The sequence below is a fragment of the Dermacentor silvarum genome, chromosome 3, assembly GCF_013339745.2.
Source record: "Dermacentor silvarum isolate Dsil-2018 chromosome 3, BIME_Dsil_1.4, whole genome shotgun sequence".
NCBI lineage: Eukaryota > Metazoa > Arthropoda > Arachnida > Ixodida > Ixodidae > Dermacentor > Dermacentor silvarum.
Window position 1 is genome coordinate 210,905,677 of NC_051156.1, and position 16,803 is coordinate 210,922,479.

Sequence of the window (16,803 nt, forward strand, 5' to 3'; positions counted from 1 at the left end):
TAGACATTCTTCCCAACAATTCTGCTGCAAGGGAAATGCAGTTGTTGCCCACGTGATCCAGTTATTGAGGAAATGTACTGAGATTGCTTCTGCGCAATAGTTTCCAATCGTTAATTAGGCGTGTCTCACCTTATAGGCAGCCTACGAATTTGTTTTCTCAATTAAGCAAGGCATTTTATTATTCCCCCGATCTCCCCATGTCTGGCTTCCTTCCAACTGGATGTGTGGTGCTGTATAACATAATGCTCGTAGCTCCTTGAACGCACACTTGAACAAGTGGATGTGGTGACGCGCTGTCCGTTTGTTTCATTGCTGTGAGTGTCACAGTGCTTCGCATACAGCCATACACCCCTTGTCAAGTGCTTCACAATTGCTTCTTAGTTGATCTGACATTCAGTGTTAATGGGGTTACATGTATAAAATAACATAAGAATTTTTGAATAAGAATTAAGAATAAGATGGACTCCATGCAACCGTTCATGCATTTCACCTTGTTTGGATATTGGAAATGCTCGCTATCTCATTCGATATTCTATAATTTTAGGGTGGTGATTTGGGTGAGCTTTTATTCATAGCGAAATTGATTTAGCCCTCACAGACAGTTAACGGTCAGACAGACAGTTTAGATAGTTTGTAAGGCATGCTGACACAATCTTTCTTGCCCTTACCCCATTCCCCTGTGCTGAGTAGCCAACCGGACACTTAACCTGGTCAACCTCTCTGCCTTTCACCTCTTGTTTTCCTTCCTTCCTTCCTAACACAATCACTATCTAACGACGAAGCAGTTAGGTAGTGATTATTTCAGCATGACTTATCTCTAGTAAACAAGGAAATTGATTACTCGGAAGGATTTGCGAACTGAGAGTGTGCGTACTATCATCATCAGCAGCAGCAACAGCCTATATTTATGTCCACTGCAGTACGAAGGCCTCTCCCTGTGATCTCCAATTACCTCTGTCTTGCGCTAGCTGATTCGAACATGCGCCTGCAAACTTGTTAACTTCATCACCCCACCTAGTTTTCTGCCGTCCTCGACTGCGCTTCCCTTCTCTTAGTATCCATTCTGTAACTCTAATGGTCCACCTGCTATCCATCCTACACATTACATAGCCTGCCCAGTTCCATTCTTCTGTAAGTTTCCTTCTCATGATCAGGGTCCCGTGTGAGTAATTGACCTAGATAAACGTGCTACTTTACAGACTCTATAGGCTGACTGGCGATCCTGAATTCTTGTTCCTTTGCCAAGCTATTGAACATTATGTTTGTCATCTGCATATTAATCTTCAACCTCACTCTTACACTTTCTCGGTTAAGCTCCTCAATCATTTGTTGTAATTTGTCCCCATAGTTGCTGAATAGGACAATGTCATCTGCAAACCGAAGGTTGCTGAGATATATTCGCCGTTGATTCTCACTCCTAAGCCTTCCCAGTCTAAGAGCTTGAATACTTCTAAGCTTGGAGTGAATAGCATTGGAGAGATTGCGTCTCCTTGCCTGACCCCTTTCTTGATAGGTAGCTTACTTTTTTTCTTGTGGAGAACCAAGGCAGCTGTGCCATCCTTGTAGATATTTGCCAAGATATTCACGTATGCCTCCTGTACTCCTTGATTACGCAATGCCTCTATGACTGCTGGTATCTCTACTGAATCAAATACATTTTTATAATCAATGAAAACCATATAGATACGTTGTTTGTATTCCGCAGGTTTGTCGATTACCTGATTGATGACATGGATATGATCCATCGTAGAATATCCCTTCCTGAAGCCAGCCTGTTCTCTTGGTTGACTGAAGTCAAGTGTTGCCCTGATTCTATTGGAAAGTATCTCGGTGAATATTTTGTACAATACTGAAAGCAAGCGAATGGGCCTATAATTCTGCAATTTTTTAACGCCTACCTTCTTATGTATTAGTATAATGTTGGCGTTCTTCCAGCTCTGGTACACTTGAAGTCGTGAGGCATTTCTTATAAAGGGCCGCAAGCTTTTCAAGCATGCGGGTACTATGCTACGTATATAGGCGGCAGTTTTTTTTTTTCTCGAAATAAATTAGTTGAAAATAGCATTTCGTGCGTCCCGTACTCATTGTGCCCGTGTATACAAAGCAATTGCTCTATGATGTAATGTTTTTTGAACATTTCTATTCGACTCGACTGAAGGTTTTCGCTGTTCTAGCACCCCATGCAGAATCACTGGTGAAGTGGCCTGATTCGCCTGGCCTCTGTTCATGCCTTTTCATGCTTTGCAAACCTTGTTGTTGTAGTCCGGTTTTTCGGAGAGTAATCCGAACAGTGTTGCTGCGCCCAAGGAATGCCCGACGAAGAAAGTCTTGTTGTGACCAGTCACATTTAGCACGAAGTCAATCGTGTCTGCCACGTCGAATTCACCGATTTCATCCAGACTGCAAACGAAAGAAAATATATACATATAATGAGCCACAATCATAAGAATCCACAGACAATGCACTATGCTTTTTTTTTATGCCACTATCTGTTGGCTTCTTATGATTCTGACTAATAAAATTTGGGCACCTTGGTTTCCCTTTTTTTATGTTAACTCATATATATAATTTTTAGAGTGTTATCAGAGTAAGCTTAGAAATGCATAAAACTTGCATTCGCTCACGTTATCACTGCTTCCTCCTGCGACTGCTATAGCCTCTTCAAATCCTCTGTCCGCCCCCGTGGACCACGGCTTTCATGATTTTTCAAGGTTAAAGCAGGAAAATACGCGAAATTAATCTCCTTTTACACAAGGCTAGATGGAGGCGGCACCATAAGTCAGGGGTGTAATACACCATCAGTCACGGCGCGCACACTTGTGCTTTTGTGTACGCCGCTTATTTTTGCCATTTCTGCGAAGGTGTTGCAAGGAATAAAGGCACTAACATTAGGTTTAAGGTAAATTGAACATTCTGCTTATCGAAAGTCTCTTCATTTTACATCTTTTTACATCTGCGTGAAATCTACCGCGACTGACGACCGATCCTATTGTGTTTGACGGCAGGTTTGACATGAGGCCTTTGGTTATCAATTGAGAAGGAATTGTTTTGCCTTTCTAGTAATGCTTGCAGCCTTCTTGTGCATGTATATTGAGCGGGTGATTCAATTCCTTTATGAAGAAACGTAGCATGGCTGACTCCACAATATTTAGATATTAATTTACTCTGTAATTGTAATGACTCATCACAAAATGCACAGAGTCAATTCTACCACCTTTACTCGCTTTCAATGGAGTCTCCAGCACATCTGACTAAAATTCTGTATATTTCATACATTTATCGACAGTCAATCTTAATTCGTCACTGAATAGGGCAATTTTTGGTGCCGCTTATTTTTCAGGAAATGCGTATTTTGTGTGATACCTATACTGCTGCATATTCACCAACGATGAAAAACGAATGTGTTGTACACTTCAAATGCAATCAGATGACGCGGCAATTCAGGATCAAAAGCGAAAGCGAGGAACCGCTATGTGGTGTTAAACGTGTGTCGATGTGTTTAGGAAACCAAAAGACGCTTTCATCTAAACGAATTGGACAAACGGACTCTCTGTCCACATATATGGAGGTGCTGATGCGAGCATGTGCCTGTGCAGTTTTGTCAAGCAAGTACTTTTTAATAATTGTAACAGACAAGTTGACAATAGGAACTTTAAAGTGTTGTCACTTTAGGATGCAGTAGGGTCTGAGGAGGATACAGATGTATAACTTAAGTGATCTTCAGCTAGGAGCGTATCGCAATCCTGTCTGACTGCGAAGCACTTTTATGTAACGCGCACAACGTTTATAGACTAAAATCGTTGACTCCCGCACAGGAGTTTAGAGCAAACGCACTTAATATCGACCCCCATGGCCATATTTCAACGAGGCCCACACATGGGCTGCAAGTTTGATTGCGGGGCAGTGACGGCAGAGCCATGACAAGGGAATATTGGTGGAAAGCATGCAAGAGAAAAAGGCCGAGTGCTTTCTGGGCCATTTGTCCCGCCAGTTCCCGCAGTCCATAGAAAAAGATGGCTGTCGCCTACAAGTGCTGCAGATTCTGGTCCAGGTATAAAGTTATTTATACATCCATTTATTTTTGTTAGCTTGTGGTTTTTAAGGTTTGTTGTTTGGGCTTCCGTCGTATCTTGATATCGACCCCATTATTCTCCGTTATGTTTTCAAGTTCGCTTGATCTCTATGCCCAGAGGAACCCGTCATCCGTGACACGCGTTCATGCTTATAATCAATTAAGTTTTCTTTATATATTACGCACTTCACTATTGAAAATACGTACGGGCCCTCCAAAATATCAGCTGATTTGTGTCATGACACTACTGTGGCAGCAACCAAGACAGGATATATTATCTCACCTGAAATCCCACATTTCCTTCTGGTACCACGTGTAGTTGACGTGTCTGGACTGGCTGTTTCCCCTCACGTTACCCAGCCACACGTCAAAACCGGCGTCGGCCAACACATAGGCTGCAGTAAATAAAAGGGCGTAACGTGCCTTGAAAGTAAAATAGCCCCACCGCCTCTGCTGATTCGAACTACTCTTCTCGAATTGTAATCGCGAGCTTGTCAAGTTGATTACGTTTACTCTAAAATTTAACAGCGTAAACAGCAAGACCTAATCTACCACTGTTCATCCCTTCAAGCTTTCATCTTCTCGTAAACTTCTGTCTCGGTATGGCACAAAAATTAAAATGGGAAATGAGATAGATAGATAGATAGATAGATAGATAGATAGATAGATAGATAGATAGATAGATAGATAGATAGATAGATAGATAGATAGATAGATAGATAGATAGATAGATAGATAGATAGATAGATAGATAGATAGATAGATAGATAGATAGATAGATAGATAGATAGATAGATAGATAGATAGATAGATAGATAGATAGATAGATAGATAGATAGATAGATAGATAGATAGATAGATAGATAGATAGATTATATTTTGCTTCTTTTGATTCTAAGCACCATTCTCACATTGGGCATTACGGTCAAAAATTTTTTTTTAATGGAAGGGGTGTAGATTCCCGATATTATCACAAGTTGCCTCACCACCTTTTTGTTGTTGCGCGGGCTCTCGTGCCTGGTGTGACATCTTGGACAGAACTGTCTGACATAAAGAATGGAGTTCCAAGGCTATTTAATTTTTTTTATTAGTCCAGTCCGACGTCGAAATTGAAACATCTGAACAGGTTTGCCCGATAGATGCACACAGTTCGTGAAAGGTAAGCATATCACTATATTTGTAACATGAGCCATGATAGAACCTTGTATAGATTCTGATAAATTGTCTGTCACGTTTACAAACGCGGTCCATTTCCGCATATGCACAGTCACTCCAGAATAGAAGTAGCTTATATTATCACTTTGGGTTCATCAAGCGCAGCACTCGGCATCAAACGTCACGACATGGTAGTTTACCGAGAGAGACTGGCCATGGATGTCGAGATACCAGGAGATCGAGTAGTGACGAGACACAGCTTTGCAAAACTTACCCATTTATTTGCAAAATGGAAGTCAGAATGAGAGTGAAATATACAGTACGGCGGAGCCGCTTGTATATACACATCAAGGCCCCCGAAGTGTGTCTGGTTCCCCAGACGGAGAAACTTGCATTCTTCTCGCGCGTGCAGTTAATGAATTCTCCGATGGTCATAGTGTCCATTAGCTCTCTCTGGTGGCTGTAAGGCTCATCGACCTTCCGGTGAGCAAGGTCCTTTCTTCTGGGTGACCGGAAGCACTTAGCCGAAATTCCCACAAAGGTCCAGCAATCGTAGCTACTAAGCTTGCGTCACGTCTCACACACTGTGAACAAATGTGTACCAGGCACCACAAACATTTCCGATGTGGGGGCGGGCGGTACTTGGCAGCTTCAGGAAGTTCCTTCGGCAACTCTGTCAGCTCGTTCTGCAAACTTTGTAAGAGTGTAAGAACACGGACCGGCCTGTTTGTGTTAGTGTGCTATGACACTTGCCTAAAATCGCGGGAGCTTAGTAACTTGTTTCGACTTCTCATCGTCTCTCGTGTTATCATCAGGTTCAGGTTTTGTAACGAAAAGACGCCTGTCAAGTAGCGACATCAGGGAGATAAGAGTGTCAAGTGTTGGCTGGATCAGAGCATATAGGTACTCCTCCCTGTAATATTTCCGTAGCCCTTTATCGAGAGCCATTCCACGCGTTGAAGATAGCCGCAAGAAGTCATCGAGCTCTATGATGTTCACGTGCCTTTTGTGTGAACACTTTACCATTGACGTGCGCGAAGCATAAATTTGAGTGACATATACCGAAGCGCTCGAAAAAGAGTGCAAGAATATAGTACATTACAGTTATTTGCGTTCAATTTTCGTGACACTTGTGAATTGTTGCGCTTCTTTCGTTCCTTGCTATTTTCTTTGCTTTTTTAGGGGCGAAGCTCCTTAGGGTGTGGGTCTGTCCCTCCTCTGTAGTATGTAGTAGTAGTCGTCGTAGTAGGTATCCACGTCTACTTTTATGAAAAAAAAATTCTGAAAGTTGTGTCCGTAGCGTGGAATCGAACCAGGGACCCCTCGCTTCCGAACGCGCGGCGCTAGCCAATACGCCACGAAGCGCACATGGACACACGCACCACGATGCCAATAAATACCCAACATTAACGAAAGACTGCGCGTTTCTAACGCGTTTGTGCTAGCGCGTTACGGCCCGTGTAAGAAGCTGGTGTAAGACGCTGTGGCCTCTCCGCCTTACCCCCGTATTCATAAACGCTCCTCGACTTGAACTTGACTTGTCACCGCCTTGGGCAGCGCGTTCGAAACGCGTTGAAGGCGGTGGCAAGTCAAGTTCATGCAAGTCGAGGAGCGTTTATGAATACGGGGGTTATACTCTCTCAGCAGTCATGTGATGGCGTCGGCAAACGCGGTGCACGTTCCGGCATGTGTAAACGGCTGCGTAAGACGCTGTGGCCTCTCCCCCTTACTAGAGAGTACTGCACGTTTCTAACGCGTTTGTGCTAGCGTCCCCTTAAGCGGGAGATGGTGCAATTATAATGAAGGGCGCTGTTATAAAATAGGAATGACGTCACATATGGCGCGTGTCATTGGTGGAAGTCAATCGTTCGATTTAGTGCGGCGAGACTGGGCGAATTACACGGAAGATTCACGGTTTACCGATGATTCCCTCCGGAGCTTCGCCCACTCATCATTCACCCCGTGGATGTGCAGTGTCTTTTTTTTTTTTTTTAATGCCCCTTCTTTCGCGTTTTTCCTACTTTGAGTGGACGACTGTCTGGACGAGTAAACTGGGCCGATTTTGGAGGCAGCGTAAAAGGTGGTGACTTGGTGGGCCGATCCTGAATGACGTGTATTCTCGCAAGGGCTTTTAATGGCCAACTGCTAATAAATTTTAGACCGCGGAAAGAACCTAGTTTCATATAATATGGATATAAACGAACGGCCGTGCAAACTTTTACGTTCGAAATACGAGCGGTAGCGTCATGGAAAGCTCGCAAATAAAAAAAAAGACGTTATTGATACTGAAACTGAAAAATGTTAAAAGTCGCTTAAGTATCCTTATGTTATCAGTAATCACCTGAAATTAAAACTCCACCTTAAGCCACCTTATTCCACCTTGTTCTAATTACCGTATTTTCTCGCATATAACCGGCCCCAAAAATTGGAAAAAAATTGCTTAAAAAGTGGGGGTTATACGCGTGCGGGTTATACGCGAGGTTATTTTTTTCTTTTTCGTGGAGTTCAAAGTTAGGGGTGCGGGTTATATGCAAGGGCGGGTTATACGCACGAAAATACGGTAGTACCAACCTCAATCCATGTCAAAGCACCTGAATCAACCTGAATTAACCTTAATCCACTTTAATCCGCTTTATTCTAGCTTCCACTTTTATTATACCTTTATTCTACCTTTATCCACCTTAATTCAATTTTGGGAGTGCGCCGCACAGCGTCCGTTCGACGCCATGGCTGTTCACCATGGCATATATCTCAGTGCGAGTGGTGCGATAAGTTGAATTATTAATTAAGGCTAATTATGTAATTATGCGGGATGCAAAAAATAATCGGAGTATCTCCAAGCGATGGCCAACAACATTACCTTGGTTCTGTCCAGCTACGTGGCATTTGCATATTTTAAAATCTTGGCGCATGCTAGTTGGGACACCGTGTGTATCAGAGAGACAGAGAGAGAGAGATGGTGAGGAAGGTAGGGAAGTTAACCAGATGTTAGAATCCGGTTTGCTACCCTACACTGTGGTAAGGAAATAGGGGTTAGAAAAAGGACAGAGAGAGAGAAAGATAAGAAAGCACTAGAAAAGGAGGCTATGACTTGACTTTCACAATCATTGTCCGATGGTTTCTGTCATATTTCGTGCTTCTTTTATCGTTTTTTCTTTCTTTCGTTTTTTTTTTCTTTTATTTATTTTCTTTTTCAAATACGGGTCTGGCAGGATAGCCATTGTTTTGGGGATGTCACATAGTCTAGAGCACTGCACGCGGGCCTAATTTCTCGGGCCGGCCGGGCTTAACAAGGGCCCGAGCAGGGCTCTGGCCTAAACGTTATCGCGGGCTGTGCCTCTATATAGCTGTGAGTGACAATTCAGAAAGGTATGCGAAACTTCAGCTAAGGGCGCTTTCGGAACAATTTATCTCTCGCCTTATGTGAAACAGGTCGTTGCCTCCCGTGTGGGCTGCTGATAGGAAAGCTAGCGATATAATGCCTATATCAAGGGAGAGAAATAGACAGGGAAAAGGTGGGGAAGATAACGAAATGAGTGTTTCTGTTGTGTGATTAAATTACGTGGATTCCATTTACCTCCCTACCAAAATACTGGAAATGCTTGTGTACTGTGAGCTCATAAATGCAAGCGAGTGGAGAAAGGGAACGCACACGCAAGCATCCAGATCCCTTATAAGTTCTGAGAACGCATTCACAAAACTTCTCATACGCAAAAGCATTTATTTATTGGCCTGCGTTGAAGCGGCCATCAATCATGATAGCTATCGGCGTGATGACAAGGTCATCGCCGCGACAATAACCAGTTGCTGACGGCACTATAACGCAACACAAGGGACACACCGTAACACCGTTCAGGGTACTTTTGGCACTTAATGGTCAAATTGGTTGGTCCCATGGACTTTTCGATAGACGTATGCTGTCGGCCCTTAGCAGAACTTGTTCTTAGGCAAGTCGGTTCGTAAAGCAACAACAGTAGCCTTTCTAAGACAGACGCAAGAAACGGAACAAGACGACCAGCCCCATAGAGAATTTTGGTTATACGCCAGAAGTTGTTAAGTACCCTCTTGGGAGCGTGCTACAGCAAGAATTTTTCACATTCGTTCATTAATAGCAGAGACAGCAATATTTCGATTGTAGTGGATTCACGATTTCAGGAGGCGAGCTTCACTGCCAATACTCCCGATAAGAGACCCTCCTGGCGCGGGATCCTTTTAAGACAGCGCTACCGTTGCCGCTACTCTTACCCTTAAGGTTGTAAGCATTTTAGAGCGCAGCTCCCGTTCCTATACGGCAAGCGGCGGCGTCGTATCTCGTAACCGAGCGAACGAGCACTGCGCGAGAGATGAGAACGAACTCGGAGCGCAGCGGGCGATGACAGACGGCGAGAGCGAAGATAGCGCGAGGAGGAAGGCGGGGGTGGTGAGTATGGCGAAAGCGCGAGAAAAAAAGCGTAGTGCCGCGCAAGACGGACCAGGGCCACCATGGCTACGAGATGGCGCAAGAGTAGCGCGCGTCGTTAGGGTGCTTCGATGCGCTCGCTCGCCTCCAGTCCGTTTATGGGGCGCGCGCATCGAGGCACTCTGCGCGTCGCCTGTTCACCAAAGCGCTGCATGAAGGCAGGTCTGTCTGCAGTGGCTGCTGTGAATCGCGCCCGCGCGTCAGCCACGCGCTGCCTTACGCGATCTCCCAATTAGCGAGGCAGTCGCGCCACACTTCGCTCCGTTAGGAACGTGCCGCATCAGGCAAATTGTCCGCGCCAGCCAATATATCGCGAAATTAAAACACACATAGAACTGCGCTCAAATTTATCATTAGGGAGTATCGTAATGGTCGGTGAATCTTTTTACTGTGTGCGTGCTCTGATGTTCTTTGCATAATCCCGAGATTCCAGTGCGTGTGTCTGTGGCGTCATCCCAGCCGCTAGACTCGCGAGGGCGCGCACCTGAATGGAAGTCTCATTTTCTACACTTTCTACGTGCCACAGCCATCGTGGTCCAATGTGCCAAATTTTCGCCACTGTAACTTCGGGAGTTACTTTCAGAGACACCTTGGCGCTGTATATTGGCGCTTACGAGAATTGTTTTCTTATTCATAGATATGCTAATAAACAGTGTTCCTTCTACCGAAGCGGCAGAACGGCTATGGCGTTCTGCTGCTCAGCACGAGGTCGCGGGTTCGATTCCCAGCCTCGCCGGTCGCATATCGCTGGCTGTGAGACGGAAAAATGCTCGCCTACTTATATTTAGAACCTCGGATGGTTTAAATTATTCCGGATTCCTCCACTACAACGTTTCTCGTAGCCGCAATGCTGCCTTGCGACGTTGAACGCAATCAATCAATGTTCAGTCACTGACGGCAATGTTGTAATATGGCATCTCAAATTTCTCGCAGTATATTGCATACTTCAATATCTGAGACTTAAAGTAACGTAAAATTCCTCCCGCCTGTCGGACGTATCAAAAGTTCAACGGCTCTTTCTCTTTGAAGTGCAGAGAAAGAGGCATGAAGTAAGGGAAGGCCCTCAGCCGTAGCCCCTCAGCTATGCTGCTGACTAACGAGTTTACCATGACGCAATTGAGTCCAAGTGACTCCAGGAATTACCATCTACTTTATATCGACCCCGTCCTTTAGCCACGAAGGAAGTCAACGCTCGTGCAGTATTTGTGGCTCGGTGTGGCGTTGACGGAGACTATGTCGCTGACCTGTGACTCTCGACTGCGCTGGATAGACTGGACGATCGTCGCCCATATACGGTCGAAGGAGAGGATCCACACCATCCTCACCACAGAAGGGCTTGAACACGGCGTTGTCCTTATTCTTCTATCCTCTTTCTTCCCACTTCCCTCTCCCCACAGGCACTGAGCCGTACTCCCATTAGGGCTGCAGAAGTAAGTGTCTCTTCTTCACATCAACTTCGGTAGGTAAAGGGTAGCCAAATGGTTGTAACCTCGCTCTCTCCACACACGCACCTTTTTTTTTCCCTCCTTCACCTTCCATGCAGGGCTTTCCCACTAGCATGACTGACATCCTTGGTTACAAAGTGTATGATTGCGGTGAGACCGCGACCGTATTCTTAGTGCAGGCGGCACCTTAAGCATCCCCGCAGCCTCTACAACGGCTATACGGACCTCAGCCATGTATTTAGAGCTGAAAGTTAGGCTAGTTGCTTCTACGTTAGGTGCATTATGTCTCACACGCAAGAGATACTCATTGATGTGTGTTGACGTAAGAAAACTTCTCCTTTCGAATGTACTCACGCAAGCTCTGGTCTGGCCCGTTGACCACCCACACAGTGGAGGAGAAAAGAAGTGCGTGCATGACTATCACTGGCGGCCGTGGATGGAAACGACGGGTAGGTGACGACGACGATGACCGGAGCTCATCTCGACCGTAAGGGATCCTCTGCAGGGGCAGCACGTATCCGTCACGCGTGGTGACCGTGTGTTCTTGCACCAGGTAACCCTTGTCTGCGATTATCTCCGTCTGCGTTCATGATGACAGCGCTAAATAATAAGGCATAATGAATTACAGGTTTAACTAATGAATTGTTTATTCAGTCAAAGTAATATAAATACAACTTAGTTGAACGTTTGTTTTAGCTTCCCGAATTCCGCACCTATTCATTGTTTGCACTTCCATTTGTTTACATAAAAAGAAGCCTGATTTACAATAGAACAGTGTGTGCCGGAGAAGTTACTGTTTCGGGTAGCTGTCGATGATCAACTACCCGAAAAAAAAAAAAAAAACAGGTGATAAGATGCGTTTGTTTATGACACCTTGACCAACTCTTGCGTGCTTTCTTGAGATGAGGCGTTTTTTTTTTGTTTTTTTTTCCTCAGAGGTACATGGCACTCTGTCTACAAGAGCAGGTCTGAGAAGTTGATAACTCCATGAAAAAGAATACCAATTACAATTTACAAGAATTTTAAATACTAATCTAACCGTAGACTAAAGAAATTTAATAAATTAAGCTTTATTGTTGAATTGTGTTTCTAGGGCTGAAAAAATCACTTTGACCGTGGTAAGGCAGAAAATAGGGGAAAACAAGAACAGGTGGTGACGACTCCGCTGAAATTTCGCACCGGCTTCTCGTGACGTCATGGATATTACGTTATCTCATTCAGTTTAGTTAATTGTTGACCAATTAAGACGGGTTACATCATCATCATCATCATTACATTCTAAATGAACCAAGCATTCATTCTGAAAAGCTCGTAGAAATTTTACTGCGCTAGACGGGTACAAATGGGAGAAAATAAATTGAAATTAGGAACGTCACAGTGACGTATCACGGCACTGAAATTCAGGCGCGGATTTCAAAGAAAGTTAGGCCTTGTTATTTTATTTCCTCGCTGATAATCAACAATTTGAAGCCGAAGGAATGAAAGTAGTTTAGAAGCATACTGTAGCAGTCTACGATTAAATAGTGTTCGTCTTTGATCTGCCTCTAATTGCAAGAACGCTTGCAACTCTAAGCCGGGCCAACCCCTCTAGATCTCCTAACGTCATGTCTGACGCTTTCCCGAATGAGAGGCTGCTTGCCGCTTCAGATACTTGGCGTGACAGGTCAGTGGCGATAAAGCGACCGCACACCAATCTTTTAGCGCCGAAATGCAGCCGAGCGCTTTCCGTCGGCTCAAGTCTCATTTAGTTCTGAGGTGCTTCTGAGAAAAACACGCGATTAAATACAGAAAGCTATCTGTTGGCACAAGTCTCATGCAAGCAAGTTTAGATTATGCAACGCTGCGTTTTGGAAGTTGGCAAGGTTGGGACGCTTCGGGCTATGCGGCCGGGGCTTTGTGAGGCGCTAAGCCAGTAAGATCGACCGTCTGTGTGAAATAAAATATTTAAAAGAACTTTAACGGTACACCTCAGGATAGTATAAGACAGACAATATCGCTGTGTTAACGCTAATTCTTGTATTAATGCGAAGCATTAATACAAGAATTAGCATTAATACAATAATTAATACAAGCATTAATACAAGAATTAGGCTCATCTCAGGAACTTCGTGGTAGGTAGGTAGATAGGTAGGTTCCCGTCTCGCTTCGCTTCGGGCCTTTTCAATAAAATAAAAACTTGGAAGATGCTTAAACTACGCCTTTAAGAGAACGCGATAGCATTAAACGGCCCCTGACTGCTCCTCACGCTTCCCGGCAACTGCAGATTATGCAACCGTAATCTTTATGACGAAACACTTGCGCCGACCGCTATGCACGAAGGCGAGCTTTCTGGTTCTTTTTTTTTTTTCTTTCCCCCGAACTTTTCGATGAATATATGTCGTTCGCCTGCTTAAAACGACTCTACTTGGTTGGAGGAACGTCCCTTTATATTTCTGCCGACATTCCGATTGACTCCGACGCGGCGAGCAGCGGTAAGCGCAGCGCGCCGTCTGCTCGAGCAGACGACGCGTCTCTCTCGTGTTCGAAATGACGGTATTTTGACAGCAAGCGGCATGAAACCTTCTACCTGCTCAGGATTTGGCGTCTAAATAACGAAAAATTGCATATCTTTGGGTATGGGTGTTTAAATGCTGACGGAGGTCGTAAATTATCCACTCTTGTGCCGCTTCTCCAAGGCCTCCTGAACACGTGCTGCCCCTAGCGGCGGCACTCACTTTCGGTCACACGAAGCGGCCGCTCTCTCGCCCCAGCGCGGGCGCGCCGTCGGAGCACTTATCTTCTTACACCGTGGTAGAAACACGGCGCTCCGCGCTTTGATTGGTAGAAAGCACGCGGCGCGCGCCGCTCTGTGATTGGTAGAAAAGCGGCGAGCGTCGCGCTGCGATTGGTAGACACGTTTCGCTCACGGTCAACTCACGCTCAACGCCACGTTACATTTGCATAACATTTACTTTGCCATTCACGCAAACTTTGGCAAAAAATTCGCTTAACACGCACTCACACAAAAGCGTGGGATCTGCCTACTTTTTTTTTTTAGTGTAGCGCTCAGTATTCTGTTGCAATCGTTCTTTTATTTATTTATTTATTTATTTATTTATTTATTTATTTATTTATTTATTTATTTATTTATTTATTTATTTATTTATTTATTTATTTATTTATTATTATTTATTTATTTATTTAGAGAAGGATGTACGTAAAGAGTGAAGATAATGGTTCATGATTAGCTGTAGTCTGTAGACATTACTTTGTCGTTGCAAACGATAGAACATGCATTTTGGCAGAAATAAGGTAAATTTCTGTGCTCTTAGAAAGATAACATTTCAATAGCTAAAAAGAAAATGCTCGTAAAAATTAATGAAATGCAGATATCTTAGTGCACGCCATGTCTTGAACATACAATTAACCACCCTGAAGAATACGAGAAGCAACATGCGAATCATTCTCCAGTGCCCATGGAGGAAGTAAAGAAAGGATGAGTGAGGCGGTCACGTGATAAACTGAAAGCCAACAAAGTCGGCGCAGCCCGTGAACGAACCACGGTAGGCTCTCTTACCGCCGCGTTCATACCGCAGTCATCCAGAAAAGACAGAACAGACGGGGCATCAACGGGCGAATCCCGCATTCGCAATTTGCAACGAAGATGATCGAATATGCTCGTCGCAAATAACGACCAAAGTTGCACAAATATATTTTGAGAAATATGTGCACGGAGTGGTTGCCAGAATTTGCGGGAGAGAAGGGATAAGGGAGAGCCAGGGAGCTTAACCAGGCTGAGCCCGTTAAGCTACCCTGCGCTAAGAAAGGAGAAAACAAGACCGAAAGATAAGTTGTGATAGTTGTGGGTGTCCCTGGCGCATACGCAGAGTGGGAGATGGACCATGAGTTGGGTGACTCAGCTAAGAGAAACGGATAAGCATGAAGTGAATTATAAATTGGAAAGTTGTCACTTACAAATACTAGATAACAGATAATAAATCATTGATGAAGATAATACATAACAAATAACACTCAACATTTGTATCTGGTCTCCTTTCTCGCTGTTAATGTGTTTCAAAGGGTCAAATAACCTTCATACCAGTTCAGTATCTTGAATTCGAACCGAAGTATTCTGTTCAGAACTACAGGAGTAATTCTATTCGTCTTGGAAATTTCAAATGTTCCCCTCTTGTGCAAGCGCATTATGCCTCTGCTACTATCGGCTAGCGTCTGTTTAAGTGACATAGAAGCAAACCGGAATGGAGTTGCTTCATCTCACCTTGAACTCGGTTCTCCTGTTACGCTCGCTAACGCAACTGGCGCGCAATTGCGTAAACGAAGCACCACTCGGCCAACGAAGCTGTACGCAAAGCTAACTTTCAATGGTATCAACGCGATAAGTCTGAGCTCCGTTCTTTTTCTTAACGTGCTTTACGAGATAGCTTAAACGTTAACCTAAAAGATTAGCCATGGTCGGCACTTTTTTTTGGTTATGTTTAGAAGCATCTCTGTTACAGTCATCACATTTTTTTTTTCGGTCCACATTTTTACTATCGTTATAAAGAGTAGACACAAAACTCAATGCGTGACCGAGACCAATAACCATGATTCCAGACACTCTCCCACAAGGTACCACGTTTAATGAAAAAAAAAATATTAACGCCATTCGTGCCTTAAACTTAGACTACATCATCAGCTACACTACACCCGGTGACATGACATGTGTTCGTTTGGCTGGCAGCAAGTTTAGCGCAGGAGTCACACCTTCGTATGCGACACATACAATCTGCAGTCGTCCGTCTTGAACCTTTCAATTAGGTGTTTGCCTGCTTTATCAGTCCGCCTAAATATTCCGTGATATTTTTTTTCTGCAGTCGTCCGTCTTGACCTTTCAATGACGTGTTTCCTGCTTTATCAGTCCGCCTAAATATTTCCGTGATATTTTTTTCTTTCTCTGCTCAGTGGAACCCCAGCTTCAGCATTTAAGAGCTGCTTGATGTCGCCTGCGTTGTCGTTCGAAGTTATTAGTGTACCTGGGATCATTCCTCCCATATATTATCACTGCAATGAGAACATTTGCCAACGTTTCCTGCGAGAAGACCAAGTCGTGTATGCATATAAAAAAAAACGCTTTTTGTCTGCTCGCTCAAAGCATTAATACCACCACCCCCTCCCCCCTATGAAAACAAAACAAAAATAAAGAAATAAATAGTGAGAATTGTCACACCTCATTCTCATGTCGTCCATAAAACAAGCTCGCGTTTCACAAAGGTCTGTATTTTTACGTGGTTCCATCCTTTTAGCAAAATCATGATGTCGTTTGGTCATGATGACATGAGGATTTCAATTAAACCAACTGAACCAATCTGAATGCTGGGGACGATGCTTGGGCACATCGACATTCGAAACTACTTAGAACAGCCCCTATGCACAAAAGAATGCAAAGTACGAAGCAAATCCGTATTTACCACGTTCCTTTCGACGTCTGGGTCCACGTTGCCCACCGACAGTTGATGCAGCCAGAGTAGTGACGTCAGGAGCCCTACAAGTGTCCCCAACGTATGGTCTTCCCTCCGAATGCAGCAAAGGCCTTCATTATGCGGTGGTGCTAACGAGGGAGTAATGAGAGTCACGTCTGCTGAGCGGTTCCACTCAGCAAATGCTCGTTCTCTTTCATTCTACGGAGCTTTCTG

General features: G+C 44.3%; 1 protein-coding gene across 4 annotated transcripts in view; it reads right to left on the bottom strand.

Annotated features, from left to right (window-relative positions):
- Nucleotides 1-16,803, bottom strand: part of LOC119445197 (lipase 3-like) — a 47,005-nt gene that overhangs the window by 12,050 nt on the left and 18,152 nt on the right. Inside the window, exons 2-4 of one of the 4 annotated variants that reach the window (XM_049664247.1) lie at nt 11,486-11,711; nt 4,356-4,467; nt 2,250-2,400 (exon numbers count right to left, since the gene is read on the bottom strand). The exons of 1 other annotated variant lie outside the window; for it this stretch is intronic. In XM_049664247.1, coding sequence (XP_049520204.1) covers nt 2,250-2,400; nt 4,356-4,467; nt 11,486-11,711 — 489 coding nt within the window. The remainder of the gene's footprint in view (nt 1-2,249; nt 2,401-4,355; nt 4,468-11,485; nt 11,712-16,803) is intronic. 2 more of the 4 variants (XM_049664246.1, XM_049664248.1) reach the window with 2 other exon arrangements.